At 56.7% G+C, this 18562-nt stretch overlaps 7 protein-coding genes across 7 annotated transcripts; 4 read left to right on the forward strand and 3 right to left on the reverse strand.

The window, feature by feature from the left end:
* Positions 1 to 1347: 1347 nt before the first annotated feature.
* Positions 1348 to 3503, forward strand: E0L32_003040 (uncharacterized protein; the record flags this gene model as incomplete). Its single annotated transcript, XM_031137297.1, has 2 exons — positions 1348 to 2014; positions 2077 to 3503. The coding sequence occupies 2 exons, from the start codon at positions 1348 to 1350 to the stop codon at positions 3501 to 3503; spliced, it is 2094 nt and encodes a 697-aa protein (XP_030999108.1).
* Positions 3504 to 3870: 367 nt separating this feature from the next.
* E0L32_003041 (uncharacterized protein) lies at positions 3871 to 4701 on the reverse strand (the record flags this gene model as incomplete). The annotated part of the gene is made up of 1 exon (XM_031137298.1): positions 3871 to 4701. The coding sequence occupies one exon, from the start codon at positions 4699 to 4701 to the stop codon at positions 3871 to 3873; it is 831 nt and encodes a 276-aa protein (XP_030999109.1).
* A 2463-nt stretch (positions 4702 to 7164) lies between these two features.
* E0L32_003042 (uncharacterized protein) lies at positions 7165 to 7552 on the forward strand (the record flags this gene model as incomplete). Its single annotated transcript, XM_031137299.1, has 2 exons — positions 7165 to 7245; positions 7361 to 7552. 2 exons carry the CDS (start codon positions 7165 to 7167, stop codon positions 7550 to 7552), a joined length of 273 nt encoding a protein of 90 aa, XP_030999110.1.
* A 1082-nt stretch (positions 7553 to 8634) lies between these two features.
* E0L32_003043 (uncharacterized protein) lies at positions 8635 to 11166 on the forward strand (the record flags this gene model as incomplete). Its single annotated transcript, XM_031137300.1, has 3 exons — positions 8635 to 8830; positions 8899 to 10971; positions 11042 to 11166. 3 exons carry the CDS (start codon positions 8635 to 8637, stop codon positions 11164 to 11166), a joined length of 2394 nt encoding a protein of 797 aa, XP_030999111.1.
* Positions 11167 to 11411: 245 nt separating this feature from the next.
* E0L32_003044 (uncharacterized protein) lies at positions 11412 to 13666 on the reverse strand (the record flags this gene model as incomplete). The annotated part of the gene is made up of 5 exons (XM_031137301.1): positions 11412 to 12974; positions 13036 to 13266; positions 13323 to 13363; positions 13423 to 13516; positions 13574 to 13666. The coding sequence occupies 5 exons, from the start codon at positions 13664 to 13666 to the stop codon at positions 11412 to 11414; spliced, it is 2022 nt and encodes a 673-aa protein (XP_030999112.1).
* A 551-nt stretch (positions 13667 to 14217) lies between these two features.
* On the forward strand, positions 14218 to 17456 carry E0L32_003045 (uncharacterized protein; the record flags this gene model as incomplete). The annotated part of the gene is made up of 3 exons (XM_031137302.1): positions 14218 to 14838; positions 14900 to 16579; positions 16635 to 17456. The coding sequence occupies 3 exons, from the start codon at positions 14218 to 14220 to the stop codon at positions 17454 to 17456; spliced, it is 3123 nt and encodes a 1040-aa protein (XP_030999113.1).
* Positions 17457 to 17652: 196 nt separating this feature from the next.
* Positions 17653 to 18183, reverse strand: E0L32_003046 (uncharacterized protein; the record flags this gene model as incomplete). The annotated part of the gene is made up of 2 exons (XM_031137303.1): positions 17653 to 18093; positions 18181 to 18183. The coding sequence occupies 2 exons, from the start codon at positions 18181 to 18183 to the stop codon at positions 17653 to 17655; spliced, it is 444 nt and encodes a 147-aa protein (XP_030999114.1).
* Between the last annotated feature and the right edge of the window lie 379 nt (positions 18184 to 18562).

The following is an 18562-nucleotide window of genomic DNA, read 5'->3' on the forward strand; positions in this document are numbered from 1 at the left end:
TTCACATATCAAGAGAGGCGTCTCTGTAAAACGCTGGGCATGCCGCATACCAATGCCAGCAGCAATCAGATCCGGGAACGAAGATGATCGGCATATGTCCATTTGGAGTCGAGACTTAGATTTAGGCAGCTAGTGCTGACGACAGGCGAGACGGGCAACGCCCATCCCTGCAGAGACCGCGACGCATGGGCTGATTAGTGTGTAGCTTAAACTCGACCGTCCAGTGGTGGTGGGTGCGGTTTCGGGCCCTCACCTTGATGCGTCTTGATGCGTGGGGTACAGTCAGCATCGACACTGCTAGTCATCGAATTAGTTGAAGTCTCACGGGCGGTGTCTGCTTAAACTGCTCTATGCAAGCCCCCGCTGTGTCTCATTAGTCTATCTTTGCTGTGACTCATCGGCCTGGAAAGGGGGTTGCTTCAATCGGCCGTGCATTTATGATCTTCTCCCCCAAAATCGAGACGATTTCGGTCCTGCCCGTTCAAACGAAACACGGCGACCAGTTGGATGATTTGTCAGCCCGCAAAAAGTCGAACTGGGGTTCCGACAGCCGGTCTGTGCTGGCCCGTCCGATCCTTGGCAGGGCTGCTAGTTGCCGGCTGCCAACCGCAGGCCCGGCGCTACGACGCCGGCAGCATCGCATGGTGTCGCTTTTCAATGAATAGCGGTCTGCCATATGTTGAAGTGTATCACAAGTCTCGACCTTGATCTCGGAGCTGTTGTAAGCATTAACCGCGGGACACTGAGTGGTAAGTCCCTATCGATTGTAAAGCAAGGTCAGAAAGAAGTATGGAGGTTGAACTGTTCCAACAGTTTTTGGCGACTTGATTATATACCCACTTACACCATATCACTCTCGTCTTGTCTTCGAGTTCTTCGTTATATAGGTGTCTGCCTCTCTGCTCTCTGCTGTTTGTCTGTCTGTCACAGGGCGGTGTTCAAGAAGTATGCCAATTCTGCGGTTCTGGTTGGTGCAGATCCACTGCCAGTCACAAACTGCCAGTACCTAGGTAGGTACTTGGACGAAAACCCGCCTATATTTAGCGTGATGGTCCCGGCCCCCAGACCCATGGGCCTTTTGCCAAGCTTTTCAGCCAACCACAACGTCAGACGTTACCACGAGTCCTCGTGGCTATGCGCGCAATCCTGGTAGACCCTGTATAACTGGCGAACACGCGACTATGAGACCGATAAGGCCCAGAGATGGTTCGAGGGGTGAGGGACATGGCAAAATTGTTGCCTCTCTCCTCCGCAGAAAATCTCGAGTGGACGAAGGCAAGAACACCAGTCGTCTCGGGTCTTGCTACATGATGCGCTGCTCCGTGAGGTGAATTGACAAGATTCGCAATGGCGACCGCAGCACAAGAGCCCGCAGCTGGACGGCAAACCGAGCGGCAGCAATTGCTGGGTGGCCGTCTGAGCAACGACGATGCCGGCGACGAGCAGCGGGAAAAGCTCCTCGCTGACGATGTTGAGCGCGGCAGCAGCGAGGATGGACAGCGCCGGCCACGATCAAAGCCAAGTAGGCCCTGGCCGGCAGCCTTCTTCGTCGCGATCTCTTTTCTGGGCTTGTTCACTCTGTTAGCACTTGTCAAGCTCTCGCTCTTTCATACACCGAGGACGGCCAAGACGGAGCCTCAAGTCGCAACGACCTTCACGCGGCGGCCGGGCTCCGAATACGTATTGACATCAGACTGGGACTTTAATGCCGCGCCGACTGTCCGCGAGTACCACTGGGTCGTCAGCGACATGGAGGGCAATCCAGATGGCGTGTTCCGTCCTATGATCATCATCAACGGCCAGTTTCCAGGAGAGATGATCCGGTGCAACCGTGGCGACACCATCGTAGTCAATGTCGAGAACCGTGCTGTCAATGCCACTTCCATCCACTGGCACGGAATCTTCCAAAACGGAACAAATTGGATGGACGGAACCGTGGGTGTGACCCAGTGTCCCATCGCCCCTGGTGGTAAATTCCGGTACGAGTTCAAAGTCGATGGGCAAGCCGGCACTTGTAAGGCAGATTCCTTGGTGGTTCGAAATCCCAGACAATAGACTAACGCGATGGGTCGACAGACTTCTACCACGGACATTATGCTGCTCAGGCCCTCGATGGTCTGGTCGGGCCAATTGTCATTCACTCTCCTGAGGAAAGGCAGAGCCAGCAGATTCCCTACGTCACGGACCGTGTGGTGATGTTGCAAGACTGGTACCACGACTTGTCGAGCGGCCTCCTCCTGCAAACACTGTCTCCCGGAAGCGAAAGCTCCCCAGTACCCAACGGCGCGCTGTTGAATGGCGCAAACGTCCTGGACTGCTCGCTGCATCCCAATCGGCGTTGTGACAACTCGACCGCCAGCTTACCGAGCTGGGACCTGTCGCCAAACGCGAATCACCGGCTGCGCTTGTTGAACGTGGGCGCCTTCGCCTGGTTCGAGGTCACCATCGACGAGCACCCGACCCTGCCCATAACCGAGATCGACGGCGTCGACATCGAGCCGTCGCCCGAGAAAAGCGTGCTCCTCGGCCCCGGCCAGCGATATAGCGTCATCCTCTCGACGGAAGACACCAAGAGCGACGCCGTCTGGTTCAGAGCCCGCATGGTGACCCACTGCTTCGCAGAGAACGTGCTGCCGGAGCAGGGCCAACCCGAGGCGAAAGCCACCATCGTCTATTCGAGCGGCGCCATCGACGCCGCCACCGCCACCACCCAGGACCCTATCGTCCCGACCTCCGAACCCGACCGCAGCGTCTACGCCGTGCAGTGCCGCGACATGCGCACCCGGAAGTACGACCCCGTGCCCGCCGTGCGCGCCCCCGAGCGCGCGGACCACAGCTGGCGCGTCCGCGTCAACCTCGCCATCGGCGACTGGCGCCTCGAGCGCGGCTACCTGAACCAGTCGTCCTACCGCGTGGCCGACCCGCGCTCCCCGACGCTGCACCGCCTCGTCGACGGCCTGCGCTCGGGGAACGACTCCTTCCTCGCCGAGGGCTACAACGACCGCGCCTTCGACCCGGAGCGCGAGCTCGTCGTCAGCAGCCGCGGCGCCGCCGAGGTCGTCGACGTCGTGCTGCAGAACATGGACGAGGGGAACCACCCGTTCCACCTGCACGGCGCGCAGATGTTCGCCCTCGCGTCGGGCCACGGCTACTTTCCCGGGTACGAGGCGCTCGGCTTCCACGCGCACGGGCGGGGCCTGCTCGACCCGGCCAACGACACCGTCGTCGCGAACCCCGTGCGCCGGGATGTCGCGACGGTCGAGGGGTTCGGGTGGGCGCTCATACGCTTCGTGGCCGACAACCCGGGCGTGTGGCTGTTCCACTGCCACATGACCTGGCACGGCGAGGCCGGCATGGCGATGCAGTTTGTCTCTCGCGTGGACGACATGAAGAGCTGGGAGATCCCGGAGCAGAACGCCCGATTGTGTGAGGCGAAGCTCGAGGAGCTGGAGAAAGGAGGCGTGCCGAAAGATGACATCTGGATCGGGTCTTTTGGCACTTGATGAGCCAGCAGCTTGCAGCAGTGGCAATGCCACCGACCAGAACGAGAACCTATCATTGTCACATTCCGTCAAAAACTGGCGGACGTGTGTCAAGGGCCCCAAAGAAGAAGACGCGATATGCTGTCCTCGAGACCGGAAAATTGCAGCAAGCAATTTGTAAGCCATTGGATTGGCTGGCCTATTGAACATGTACTATAGAGCAGAGCACGCGCAACGCAACACGTACATAGAGAACACAGATTTGGAAAGACAGAAGATTGATCCATTCGCCGTGCCCCTTCTATCAAGATGCAAGCCCTAAAGGGAAAAGAAAAAGGTGTATATACAGTGACCCGCCCAAATCCGAAATCATGCCAGCTCAGCCTTTTCATGACGCAGCAACACCCTCGCCAGAGGACTTGACGCTGTACGCCTTGAAAAAGTCCTCATTGTTCTCCATTTCCTCCTTGACCTGTAAGAGAAACCATGCGTTAGTAGAGTGAAAGCTGTATTTGACGAAAGAGTGACTCACGATATCGAGACCTCCAACAAGCTCACCATCAACCCAGAGTTGAGGGTACGTGGGCCAGTCTGCATACTCCTTGAGGCCCTGCCTCACCTCATCGTCGGCCAGGATGTTGAAGAAGCCATACTTGACAGCGTTCTCGCGCAGAATCGCCACCATCTGCCGTGAGAAGCCGCACTGAGGGGAGCTGGGCGTGCCCTTCATGAAGAGCATGACCGGCGCCGCCTTGACCAGCTCGCCAAGGCGCTTGAACAGCTCCTCCTTTGCCTTCTCCGGGTCCTGCTCCTCCTCCGCCTCCTTCATCTCCGTATCCGCGCCTCCATTGACAGCGGCGGGCGCAGCGCCCGAGGAAGTGGCGTGCTTCTCGATCGCATTGCGCACCTTGACGGCGCTGCTGCCGCTGACGGTCTCGAGGACTTTTCCGCCGCGCGACAGGACGAGGAAGGGGACGGCGGTGACATCGTACTGCTCGCTAAGCTCGGACAGGTCCTCGGCGTTGACAGAGACCCAAGAGGTCGTGGGGGGCTCGGTGGCGGGGTACTCGGTGGCTAGGGTCTTGAGGACAGTGGACATCTGGGCGCATGGGGCGGCCCATGGCGCGTGGAAGGAGATGATGAGGAGAGTCGACGGCGCGAGGGAGGAGACGTGCTGCTCCCATGCCGCGAGGCTTGTGATCTCCTTCATTGTCGACATGGTGTGACTTGATCTTGCGGGTGGGGTCTTGAAAATCAGAAGGGCGTCACGGTCGCTTCAGGTGCCGCTGTCGATGGCGGCCGAACAAACAATTTCCTCTCTGGTAGTTGAATGCGCTCTGTGGTCTGGCTGCTCACAGATTCAAACCCTTGGAGGATATGGAATTGTTGCTGACATATCACGAAGATCTGATAAGAGAGTAGGTTTTCTCCAGCAGTGTTGGAGATGCGGTGCCGGACCGGTGAAAAGTGGGTGGAGCTTGGAGGAGAGAACCCCGCGGAAGCCAGAAAAAAATAGTCGGCCCTCATTGGCTGGGTGCCTCTTGCGTCATTCAAGAGCTACGGAGTACGTACCAGTTGACACCACCAGGTGCCGTTGTGGTCAGGGCCAGAATTGGGGAACATAGGTCTCCCTTGCGAGGAACTCGCCCCTTCGGTTTCGAAAATGGGATGGCCCATTAGAGAGGCAAGTGGTGGTCAGATTAGTTGATGAACTGCTAACAGAAGTGCTTGACTATCCATCAAGCCCCTCGGATTTAGGTCGTAGGATAACCCTTCCGAGTTCCAGGGGGCGAGGATGTGACAAGGAGATTTATTGTTAAGACTGAGGTAGCTCCTGATGAACCTCCGTCATCTGTTCAGGCGCCCACTTGAGAGTTGAGAGGTGATGGTACCTGGCATGGATAATGAGATTTAAGCCTGCAACGATCTAGTTACATACAGGAAGCAACCTGGAAAGGCATGGGGCCTTCAACCCCAGCTCTGCATCTTGTTCCTACATCTGAAACAGCACACAACAGAGAAGCAAGACAAGGAATGCAACAAGACCTCACGTTTGGCAGTTATTGCATCCAACATCTCCAGGAATTAACGAGTATAAAGTCAGGAGCATTGATCAGATTGGATACTGCACAGTGATCCTCACCGTCAGACTAAGCAACACATTCAACGAAAGTGAAGAATAGGCTATCTTGCTTACTACCTTCTTTGCCTCCGAATGGGTCACAAGCCAGGCTATCAAGGAAGCACTCTTGTGGTCATGGGTGTTTTCAGAATCTAGACAAGCAATTTGTGATGCGAGCTGAAACAATGTGAAGATCCTGGTCCCAGTCAGAGTCCGATCTTAGACGCTCGGCGGGTGCTGCCAGAAGTCTAAAAGCCGCAAAGCTTGGCTTCCACATCCAATCACAACTGGTCGCAGAGAAGTCGTCGCAACCCGTAGGATCGGTTCTGATCCACCGAAACTCTTCAAGAGTGATCGATCTATGAGCGCGTTCATTGACTGTTGAGGACCCTGACACAAAAGGGGGCTGATGAGTGGTGTGGGATCTGTGTCAGGCTTGGCGGCCTCCCCCCCCCCAGGAAACGGCCAAGGTCAACAAACTCTCTCTCTGCATGGGTGCAATCAGCTGCCTCTTCTGGGTACGGCGAGGGTGGGTGGTGGTGACCCGAGCTCGTCTCGTTTCACCCAGCCCAAAATTTGTGGCGTCTGCTTTACTTTGAGCTAACTTAAGCATGGAATAGAGTGAAGGCCTTCCTCGACCTCGGTCCCCAGCCATTTGCTTGCGACATTTTCTCGCAAGGCTTTAGATTCCTTCTAATTTAGGGGGAGGAGTTGAAAAACAGGTAGCGTTGGCTCCGAGGGCTCCGTGAGTTCTGCTGTGATTCGACCCTTCGTACGGTGGTACCATTACAGGGATCGCCCAGACGGCACATCAGAGCCGGTCCATGCAGCAGTGGGGAGGGAGAAAGGAAGGGTCTGATCTAGTGCCAAAGAAATGCGAAACACAGGCAACCGGTTGGCAAGCAGCTTGCGAATTGCCATACGGAGTAGACTCAACCTCGTACCTGCTGACCACCCGTATGTGGCCACTGATAGAGAGAGGACATGATGTACGGTCCCTGCTGTGCAGGCAGCGGTCGAGAAGGCGCTTGTCATTGACCGCATTGCTGGACCAGCATCGCTGAACAGCCCGTGTCGGTTCGGCATGCACATCGCAATTGAGGGTAGACCACGTAACCTGCCGGTGGCTAGGGGCCCTATCGGCCAGCCCAAGCTTGGCGCTAACAGCCCAAATCGCAGTGGTGCTGAGAGCCGGGCTTAGCTCGTAAAACGCGCCAAACTGGGCCACCTGGGCCCCCGCAAGAGAGTGCTCAGAGTGCTCGTCACTGACCACCTCACTCGCCCTGCTGGGCCTCACTGGAGACGCGGCCAGGAACAAACGATTCGACCACTCGGCTTTGCCGTCATCTGGGCCCCATTTATCTCAGCATAATCCCCGTCTGACTTTCCCACCACCTCTTTCTTGTAGTCCTGTCGCTGATTGTGTTTCCTTCTCGTCAACCACAACCTCTTCACTCCTTGGCATCAAGAGAAAATCAATCACTCCGGCAGTGGTCGCATCTCGCCCTAATCTTCAACCAAGCCCATCTTTGATCGAAAGCCTCGACAGCGCATATCACAATGTCCAACCAGGGATACTACCAGCAGGGTCCTCCTCAGGGCTACGGCAGCCCGCCGCCAGGACCTCAGTACCCTCCTCAGGTGAGTCTCAGTCTCGGTCGCGACATCCTTATTCCCTTCATCGAAGGCGACTTCAATCTGCGCTCCCATGGTAGTAAGCGAGACGACATCTGACTTTATTTCTCTCCGTCCACAGTCCTACGGCCCGCCCCAGGGCCAGTACTATCAGCAGCCTCCCCCGATGCAGTACCAGCAGCAACCTCCTCCTCAGAAGTCGAGCAGCGGTGCCGGCAAGGGCTGCTTGGCCGGTCTTTTGGGATGCTGCATCTGTCTTGAGTGCTGCGACTGCTGCGGTGACTGCTGCGAGATGTGTGTTGAGTGCTGCTAAACGGAGACAAACAACAACCCTGGAGAACGCGCGGAAAGATGGATGGAGGGCCATTGGGAGAGGTTGAGGCTTGCGGATGGAGGCCTGGACGCGGAAGAAGGACGCACTCGATTACCCGACCTGCAATGCTCAGCCTGGCAACTGCTTCTTTGTCTTTTCAACGTCTGCTTTCTTGATGGATATGCTTGTTCTTTGGCGGCAATCGAATTTTCTCGACGGATGAGGATAATGAAGGCTTTTCCCTCTTACTTAGTCAACGGTACTATGGTGAATTGACACTCAAAACCCGAACTCTGGTCACCCCTCTTGCGGGAGGCCAATTGCTATTTCCCCCCATGCGCCTCACTGTGCCTCTTTATCGCGGCGAGAATGAGAGACATTCCAGCTTTCTGAAATAAAAGACTAGGTTTTTACTGGATCACAGTATTCTCCGATTCTTATTTGTCGACGTCTTTTCATGGAACATCTCCGGAAATTGGATTATGGCTTTGACCAATCCCGAATCCTCGCACGATTAGGCTGCGAGATTTCTGCTTAAGCTGCAGTTCTGCGGTAAGAAATGAAGCGATCACAGTGCAAGTCGTACAAGAACTGGCTGCCAACTCAAACATATTCTATACGGTCCTTCAGTAATAGTCATAGCCTCTCGTAATTCCTCTAATAACCAAATTTGGGGATATCCTTCTTCATGTTGAACAACAAGCGGCGGTAAGTTCGTTCTGACACCGTGTTGCCAAGACAATCCACGTAGCGGGCCCGGAGCGAATCCGAGAGCTCAACACAGTGAGGGCCTCATTCGCGTGCACGGTTCAATTACGTCGGCCTTGCCCAGCCGCTGCCCCGCTTGTTGCTCCTGAGTAGTGCTGGACCTTGGATGCCACAGCAGCCAAGCTCAAAGCACAGCCTCTCTCCGACGTACTTGACTCTGGCTTCCAACCTTTAAAACCACTCCTGCCTGGCCTCGTTTCCTTGACTCCTCGGAGAAAACCCCAGAGAGCTTCTGCTAGAGGAAAAGAGAGAGAGAGACCACACTCTTTCTCCCATACACTTCTCATCCGCTCTCTCTTCATACTCAGCCCAAGATGGCTTCACTAAACCTCTCCATAAATGGCCCCTCGATCAAGAGCAGCTACCAAGGCGTAGTCAATGCGACACTGCCGTCGTCAAGCTCTTCAACTTTCGCCCACTGGGCTCTCTTCACTGTCCAGGCCCCTCTTATGAATGCCTTCCAGGACAGCGCGGCAAAGGAGAGCATTCTCAAAGTGCAGGACACCGGAGGTAAGCTTACCGATCGCTCCGACGCCGCCAACACCGTTCGTTCTAGCAGCTAATCTCGAAACACGCAGAGGGCGAAATCGACGAATTGATCGAAGACTTCAACGAAGGACGCATCCAGTTTGCCTACCTCAAGGTCAAGGATCCCAACACTGGCCTTCCAAAGAATGTCCTGATCGCATGGTGCGGCGGCGGTGTCCCTGAGAGGACCAAGGGCTACTTCACTAGCCACCTGAACGCCGTCTCCAAGATTCTGCATGGCTATCATGTTCAGATTACCGCACGATCCGACACCGACCTCGAGCCCGCAAGCATTATGAAGAAGGTCGCTGACGCCTCTGGCGCCAAGTACACCGCTGGCGGAGCTGCGCCCATGTCCTCTGCCCCACCCCCCGTTGCGAAGAAGCCGGTCTTCACTCCCACCACGTCGAGCAGCGCTGCCAGTCCCCTGATCGCAGCGCGTAACAGGAGGTCAGAGAACGTCGACGAGGATGGCTGGGGCGCCGACGCACCCCCGGTCACCCGCACGCAGATCGAGAAGGTTGAGTCGGCTTACAAGCCCACCAAGGTCAACATCGCAGAACTCACTGGCCAAAAACAAGAGCCTTCCAGATTCAATGACAGCCGTCAGGATGACGGTTCCAGTGACGTTGTCAAGGGCGCTTACCAGCCGGTTGGAAAGGTCGACATTGCAGCAATCCGTGCGGCTGCTAAGGACCAGAAAGACGACCGACCGACTATTGTCAAGGGCGCCTACGAACCTGTTGGAAAGGTTGACATTGCGGCGATTCGTGCCAAGGCCCAAAAGCCGGCTGCTGAGGAGCGGGAAGTTCCTCAGGCCTCCGAGCCCGCTGAGCAGCCCAAGAGTCTTGCCGAGCGAAGCGCCGCCTTCAGCCAGCCACAGTCGGAGCGTCTGACCAGTATGCCGAAACCCAAAGTCGCAAATAAGTTCGGAGGCGCATCTTCCTTCACCGGCACCAAGGCCCCAACCCCTGGTGCTCTTGGATTCGGCACCCCCGTCGCATCAGCTGCTCCTCCCGTGGGATCTGCCAGCCGCACCTTTGCGGACCAGGGCGGTAAGACTCCGGCACAGCTTTGGGCTGAGAAGAAGGCCAGGCAAGGAGGTGCGCCAAGTCCCTCCTCGGCAGGCCCAGCAGCGGAACCTGTCACGGCACAGAAGAGCGGCAGCGAGTGGAAGAGCGGATACCAGGGCAAGAGCTGGGCACCGGTTCAAACCGCAGGTTACGGCCAGGGCCACGTTGTAGAGCAGAGGACCGGCGAGGAGCAACCCGCATCCGCAGAAGAGCCTGCTTCTCCTTCTTCCGGCGGTGGAGTATCCGCCCTGCGGGATCGCTTCAAGGATGCCCAGCCCATGGGACAGGCGACGCGCGAAATGCCTCGGGCTTACACCGGTGGCGATGATGAGGCTCCGCCGCCCCCACCCATGGGTACCCGTCCTTCGGCACCCTCTGGCGGCTTCGCATTGCCCGGCCTCCCATCGCGTCCTGCTGCGGAGGAGGAAGAGGAGGAAGAGCCCGAGATCCGGCAACGGGAAGAGTCCCCGCCCCGCATTGCTGTACCGGTACCTCGCATCCCCGAGCCCGAAATCGAGCCCGCGGAGATCGAGCCGCCCCGAGCCTTGCCTGTTCGCCAGATTGCAAAGGAAATTCCCCAGGAGGAGGAGCTCCCCGAGGATCAAGAAGCCCACGGCCTTGCTCGTGGTGCGGCAACCGCTGTTGCTGAGGAGCACTTTGGCCACGACCAGGTCGCGGAAAGCCATGTTGCGCCGGGAACTGGCGGTGGCAAGCGCGCTCTGGTTCAGTACGACTATGAGAAGGCCGAGGACAACGAGATTGAGCTCAGGGAAGGCGAGTACGTTACCAACATCGACATGGTGGACGAGGATTGGTGGATCGGCACCAACACGCAGGGCGAGAGCGGCCTGTTCCCGAGCAACTACGTCGAGCTTGTCGATGACGATGAAGCCGCTCCGGCACAGCCCCACGCGGCTGCTGCTGCTGCTGCTGTTCCCCCGCCTCCTGCTCCTGCTGCTGCGCCCGAGCCTGAGCTGGCCGCGGCCTCGGCTGGAGGTGGTGGCTCGACGGCCACGGCTCAATTCGACTACGAGGCTGCTGAGGACAATGGTAAGTCTACATGCCAACTCAATTCTGGTTCTTGTATTTCTTGCAAAGTTGATTCTAACGGTTTTAACAGAGTTGAGCTTCCCTGAGGGTGCCAAGATTACCAACCTCGAGTTCCCTGACGAGGACTGGTGGTTCGGCCACTACAATGGACAGTCTGGTCTGTTCCCTGCCAACTACGTTGAGCTGAATCATTAGATACTGTGTGCTGGCGTGGTGATTGGGCGTGTCGGAACTTTACTTGACTGGTGAAACTGCATATTTTGATAGTTTCATCTGGGCTTGTTGAAAAGCTATTTTTGTTCTGTAGATCTCTGAATTGGAATTGGCCACACCGTGGTTACAACTTGCTCTCTCTTGTTCTTCTATTCTTGACAAACGTATATGACACAGTATAGTACAAAAGCTTTACGGCGGACTTTGCGGCACACTGACGGTCGATTCTACAGCTGGTCCAGGAGCGCCTTGGTATAGGCAGGCAACTCGTCTATCGCGACCGTCTCCTTGACCCCGAGCCTGCGACACTGCACCTCGCACATGCGCGCCGCCTCGCTCCACGACTTGCCGACGACGACGACGACGGGGTAGCCCACGAGGTCGGCGTCCTTCATCTTCCACCCGAGCGAGCTGTCGCGGTCGTCGAGGACCAGGTCGCCTGCCGCGCCGGGCGCGGAGGCGAGCGCGTCGTAGACCTGCGCCGCCGCGCCCTCGAGCCTGTGGCCCGCCAGCACGGCGACCTCGTAGGGCGCGATGGTGCGCGGCCAGTTGAGGCCCCTGCCGTCGGCGAGGTGGTCGGCCACGGCGCCGATGATGCGCGACACGCCGATGCCGTGGCAGCCCATCTGCAGGGGCGCCGGGGCGGTGGTGGGGGACTTGCTGCTGTTATTGTTGGGCAGGGCGACGGCGGCGCCGAGGGGCTCCGAGTAGCGCGTGCCGAGGTGGAAGGTGTGGCCTAGCTCGATGGCCTTTTGGACGTTGAGGGCGCCCGCGTCGCACTTCGGGCAGGGGTCGCCCGGCTGGATGCGCAGGAGGTTCAGGGGGGAGGAGTCCTCGGTTGTGGTGGTTTGGGTTGTGGAGGGGAGGGTGGCGAGGGCCGCGGCCAGGGAGGATGTGGAGGGGAAGGGGCATAGCGAGGGGGTGTCGGCGGAGGTGTCCTGGGCGGCGAGCTGCTCGGCGGAGAAGGAGGGCAGGCGGCTGTCGACGAGGTTGAGGAGGCGGGGGGATGGGTCTGTTGCGGATGAGCTGGGGTTCTGGACTTGGTCGAGGACTGTCTGCCAGAGGGGGAGGGGGTCATCGATTCCGGCGTCTAGGCCTGGGACTAGGGTCTTGACAGCGTCGATGTTAACTTCGTCGTCGTCGAATCTGGTTGTCCTCCCCTTTGAGTCGGTGACTGATGCCGGGTACCAGACGTTGACGAGTGTCGACCTGTCTTTGGTGATACCGCGCCAGACACGAATACCTTGCACTTCGGGCTTTGGCCAGAGCGGCTCGTTCTGCGCCACAGGACGAGTCTCGGCTAATTCGGCGTTCGCAACATAGTCGCAGCTGTCGCAGCTGATGACATGGTCTTCGCCCAGCGAGGTTGCAATGTGGTACTCGTGGCTCAGATCCCCCCCCATGTCGCCAGAGCTGGCCTCCGCGACTAGAATGGGGACCTTGAGCTCTGCAAAGAAGTTGTTGTACGCACTGCGTATCTGCTCATATGTGGCGAGCGCCGCCTCGGTGGTGGTGTCAAAGGTGTACAGGTCCTTCATGGTGAACTCGCGCGAGCGCAGCAGACCGTGACGGGGCCGGGCTTCGTCACGGTATTTCCTCGCTGTGGAGCAAGTCAGGAACTCATTGCCGGACGCAGAGGGTATGGGAAAGCTTGACGGACTTATCTGGTAAAGCCGTATAGGGAGGTTTTTGAAAGAGTTGACCGTTTGAGAGACCATGTTGGTGATCTCTTCCTCGTGGGTTGGGCCAAGCAAGTACTTGCCCTTCTTCCGGTCACTGAGGCGCCAGAGCTTCAAGTGAAACCAGTCAACGATTGTACATCCTTGATGCGTATGGTATTGAGGGGCATACCTCGGAGCCAATGCTCTGCAGACGGCCGCTTCGCTGCCATAGTGCCTCGGACGAGATGGTCGACAACGCAAGCTTCGACGCACCTGAGGATATCTTAGCCAAGTCACGCGAACAAGTCTTGTAGTTGCGGATCGTCATACCAACGGATCTCATATGCTTATCAATAAGGTCCTCAATCTTCTGCTGTACCCTATGGCCCAGCGGCAACATGTGGTAGATACCGGAATGCGCCTGGAAGTGTCGTTAGCATAGGGTTTTCTCAACCTCGACACTCATGCAAGACTCACTTGTCGCAGAAACCCAGCTCGTATTAGCTTTGAATGTGATTCTACGTCGCAATATATTGTCAGTCGTTGGGTATTCGTCTGGGTGTCCTCGACGACCTACCCTCATCTTCCTTGACGTCCTTTGCAGCCACAGTAGCAGCAGGGATCCAGACGTTGGATAGTCGATTCCGATGGTCAGCATGAAGCTGTCGGGCCTGGTATATATATGATTAGCTGGCAATTGACTAAGATGTTCAGAATCTTTGCCATACCCCTGTAGTCTGAAGACGAACTGCCTCATGATGAGACCGAAGCATGAGCCGGCATGGTAAGTGCAGCAGCCCCAACCGAAGACGAGCACCCATGATGGCTCCGAAGAGGTGCCTTTAGCACCAAACCAAGCTCAGTGTCAGGTTTTGGATTCAAGACGACCAGGTTTCGTTATCTTATTTCCAATTAGATAGATTCAATCCGATGTTGATAGCCTTGCATGAGATCTACCTAGGTTGATAGCTCTTCCCAGCCCTGGACCAGTAGCTCAGCCCATTGACTGCTTGGAATGGCCCGCCCTCGAGCCGCAAGAGCCTTCTCCACTAAGACCGCTACCAGAAGAAAGGATTAGCGTGTGGAGTCCGCTAAACGCCTGGACCCCTCTCCGAGCTGGCGGCCCACTAAAAAGTTTTCGGCGTCGACAAAACTTCAAGTGAACTGGAAGACCGTAATCTCAAAAACGACTTTGCCTGCACTGCTCCAGCAGACCTCATTGACGCGCCCTCCTCTCAATTCAAACCGAGGTCCACGTAGACATCGGTCAGGGGTAGTCTTTTGAGAGTTTCTGCAATTTCTACCGATATCCGATCGCTTCGGGCAGGGATCTATCGCGTTTCGCCGTCTTGCATTATTTCCTGTCTCCAAGATGGCGCCAAACCGGTCAAACAAGCAGAACAAGAAGGGCGCGGCCACCGCGAGCCGTACTTTCGACGAAGCGGCTCTCTCGCAACTCACAGCCAAGATCGACAAGAATCTGTCCAAGTCAGAAGAGGCCCCTGGCTCAGGGAAGCGCAAGCGTGACGACAGGGACGGCAGCGACCACAAGTCCAATAAGAGGCAAGCTCAGCCTCAGGGAGACCGCAAGGACCGAAAGAGAAGCGATAAGCCCAAGCAGAGTGCAGACGAGAAATTGAAGACGCTTCTGGAGGAGATCAAGGCACTTGGCGGCGATGAAGGCGATCTAGACCTTGTGGCGGGCATTGACTCGGACGCTGAAGAGGGAGCATCAGCCTGCAAGACCGAACAACCGCTTGACGATTCCTTCAAGTCTGAGCTAGCGAAATTTGCCTCGGGACTCGGTTTCGACAAAGTGCGAGACGATGAAGAGGAGGAAGAAGAGGATGAGGAGAATAGAGACGCATATGACGAGGATGACGATGAAGAGGACGAGGACGACGAGGAAGTCGATGAAGAAGACCAGGTGTCGTCACAGCCGGCGCCCACTCCAGTAGAGGATCCCAAAGGCCGCAAAGCCAAGTCAAAGTTGGTTAGTAAGCCGCTCACTTACCGTCATGCTTCAATGTCGTTGTCTCTAACAAATTTCGCAGATCTTTGAAGCCCGCCCTGACTGGCATGGCCTCAGCCAAGATGGCCTACCGCAGCCAACCACAGACGAGATTAGCGAGCACTCCCAAACGATCTCCAGCATGAAGACGTTTGCACAGGGTCTACTAGACACGGACACTACCGCATACAACACCAGCGTCGCAGCATCGTCAACCCGCAAGTTCATGTCGACAATCATGTCCTCCGGTACTATGTCCGATAAGGTGTCGGCCCTGACCCTTGCTGTACAAGAGTCCCCCGTACACAACATTAAGGCCTTAGAGAACCTCATGAACCTTGCAGGCAAGAAAAGCCGAGGACAAGCCATTGCTGCCCTGGGAGCTTTGGTCGATCTGCTGGGAAATGGCGTCGTTCTGCCCAATGACCGCCGCTTGAGATCGTTCCATATGCAGCCAGGCTTGCTCGGAGCTTTGCAACATGGCTCGGTCACTCATTGGAGGCCGGGTCAAAAGCTTCCCGGCCAGATCACGGAAGCCCATCTCATTATGTGGGTTTTTGAGGACTGGCTTAAGGATGCCTACTTTAAGATTATTCAGCTACTTGAAGTCTGGTGCGGCGACGAGATCGAGTACTCGAGATCCAGGGCGCTCGACTTCGTCTTTGGTCTGTTGCGAGACAAGCCAGAGCAGGAGGCCAACCTGCTACGTCTTCTCGTGAACAAGCTTGGAGACAGGGAGCGAAAGATCGCATCCAGGGCATCATACCTTCTCCTCCAGTTGCTTAACATTCACCCAGGAATGAAGGCCATTGTCATCAATACGATTGAGCAGGAAGCCCTACTGCGTCCTGGCCAAAGCATCCGTACGAAGTACTACGCTATCAACACACTGAACCAGACGATTCTGAGCACCAAAGAGCCATCCACCGCTGATACCCTGATCCGGATATATTTCGACCTCTTTGTTTCCCTCCTGAAGGCTGGTGCGCTGGAATCGGTGGACACCTTTGTGGGTGATCAAGCCAACGGAAAGCAAGACAAGAAGAAGCCTGCCAGCAGAAAGCCAAAGCCTGGGCAAAAGAAGGATGTCAACGCTGCCAACGAGCGTGAGACTGCTGAGAAGCTGGTCTCTGCCATCCTGACGGGCATCAACCGTGCCATTCCGTTTGCGGCAACCGACGAATCAACACTGGAGAAGCATCTCGACACTCTATTCAGGATTACCCACTCTTCCAACTTCAACACAAGCATCCAGGCATTGATGCTTATCCAACAGGTTGCAACCACCAAGCAGTTGGCTATTGACCGCTTCTACCGAACTCTGTACGAATCTCTGTTGGATCCAAGGTTGATCACGTCGTCTAAGCAGGCGCTATATCTTAACCTTCTCTACCGCTCTCTGAAGAATGATGTTGATGTTCGACGGGTCAAGGCATTTGTCAAAAGGATGCTCCAAATCGTCAACATACACCAGCCATCTTTCGCCTGTGGTGTGCTGTATCTCGTCTTTGAGCTGGAGAGCACGTTTCCGGATCTCAAAACGCTTCTCAACGACCCTGAAGATAACGAGGATGATGAAGAGATCTACCGAGATGCGGATGTGGACGGTGAAACCAATGGTGCACCAGTCAACGACGAGCCCAAACTCAACAAAAGAGCTTATGATGGGCGAAAGCGAGATCCCGAATACAGCAATGCCGATCAAAGCTGTCTCTGGGAACTGGTAAGTCTTTGGCTCATCTCGCAATATCCGAGGGCGCCTGCTAATACTTTTCCAGGTTCCGTTCTTGAACCACTTCCACCCCTCCGTAAAAGTCTTTGCATCGAACCTGTTGGTCAAGCAAAAGAACCTACCCAAGCCGGAGCTGGCCAACCACACGCTGATGCACTTCCTTGATAAGTTTGTCTACCGCAACCCCAAGGCAGCAGAAACGAAGCGCGGTACGTCGATCATGCAGCCGGTATTGGCCGCCGGCAGCTCGTCACATATTGTCGCGCCCGGCAAGGATGCGGCTCGGCACCAGCCCACCGTCAACTCTGCTGCTTTCTGGAACAAGAGGTCGGAGGATGTCGCCGCTGAGGACATCTTCTTCCACCAATACTTCACGCAGGTCGGCAAGCCGGCCGAGGCGGCCAAGGCCAGGGCCAAGAAGGAGGCTGCTGAGCAGGAAGACGAGGATTCAGAGGCCGAAGACGAGATCTGGCAGGCCATGCTGGGCTCTCGTCCCGAGATCCAAGGCGACGAGGACGCAGACGTGGACATGGAGGATATGGACGAGGAGGGCGACTCGGAGCTGGCGGAGCTGCTCAACATGTCCGACAGCGACGAGGACGGCTCTGACGTTGAGGGCATGGACGAGGACATGGGCTCCGATATGTCGGATGGTGGTGTTGAGTTCCACGACTTCAGTGGAGATGAGGACGAGGAAGCCGAGCCAGAGGAGGACGAGGATGAAGAAGAAGAAACAAAGGGCAAGGGCAAGTCGGCTTCCAAGGCGAGCAGGGAGCGCAAGAAGAAGCTCAAGGCTCTCCCTACCTTCGCATCCGTCGATGACTACGCCGAGATGCTGGGTCAAGAGGAGGATGAGGACTACGCATGAACATAATAGTAGCATTGCCAAGTACGGAGGTCATGAAACGAAACCGTTACTGCGATTGACGACATTGCATGTCTTGTTTGCCTAAGCCGTTCCTATTTTGATCACTCTCCGCTGCCAAACACAACTGGGTATAAGCCATCATCATCGCACACACTCTCCTCTGCGTCCCGCCGGGGGGTGGGGCCTTTGTAGCCTTTCAAGCATCGAACCACTCGAGCGGGTCGTTCTTGGTGAAGATGGCGCGGAAGGACTTGCCGCCGCCGTCGGCGTCCTCCTTCTCCTCGGTGTGGAAGCTGTGGAACTTGGCCTCGTCGTCGGGCCCCGTGGAGAAGATGCGGAAGTGGACGTAGGCGGGGCCGTCCTCGGGCATGGCGGGCACGCGCAGGCGGCCGAAGAGGATGACGCCGTAGGCGCTGACGGCGGCGCGCACCTCGACGAAGTCGTCGGCGGTGAAGCCGGCGAGCTCGTGGTCCGAGAGGTGGCGCACCGCGGCGAAGTACTCGGGCTCGTGCTTGTCGTGGGTGTGGCGCAGGTGCACGAGCTGCTTCTTGAGCTCGTGCTCGACCTCCTTGAAGGCCTTGACGGACTCCTCCTTCGGCGGGTGGGGCGGGCCGAGGTCGACGGTTTCCTTGGTGGCCTATGTGGTTCGGGGATGGGTTGGGCTCTTGTTAGTTTGTGGGTTTGTTGCGGTATGGATCGTGTGTTGTTTTGCGAGACGGCTTACCATGGTGGATTGATTTGGTAGGATCTGGGTTGGATGTGTCTTTGCTGTTTGCTTGAAGGATCTTGGGTCTGCTATTTACTATCGGCAGGCAAGGTAGGTAGATGATAATAGATTGACGAGTAGCTTTTGAGAGAGAGAGAGAGAGGCAGGTTGGTGTATTTATGCATACAGGGGCAAGCTGGACAGCTCACCTTCATGCAGGTGTGCGAGCAAGGCAGAGAGAGGCAGAGAGCATGTTACGGATCTGCATCCTTGCGTAGCCATATGACATAGGCATTGGCCCTGGGATTGGCTCTGGTCAATGCGGGGTGGCACAGCCAGTGACGACAGCTTCCCCTTCCCCTGTGCATCATCGCCGCCAGCTGGGAACAGGGCGGCTAAC

This window comes from Thyridium curvatum (assembly GCF_004353045.1).
Source record: "Thyridium curvatum strain D216 chromosome Unknown NODE_13_length_580902_cov_83.771903, whole genome shotgun sequence".
Classification (NCBI taxonomy): domain Eukaryota; kingdom Fungi; phylum Ascomycota; class Sordariomycetes; order Thyridiales; family Thyridiaceae; genus Thyridium; species Thyridium curvatum.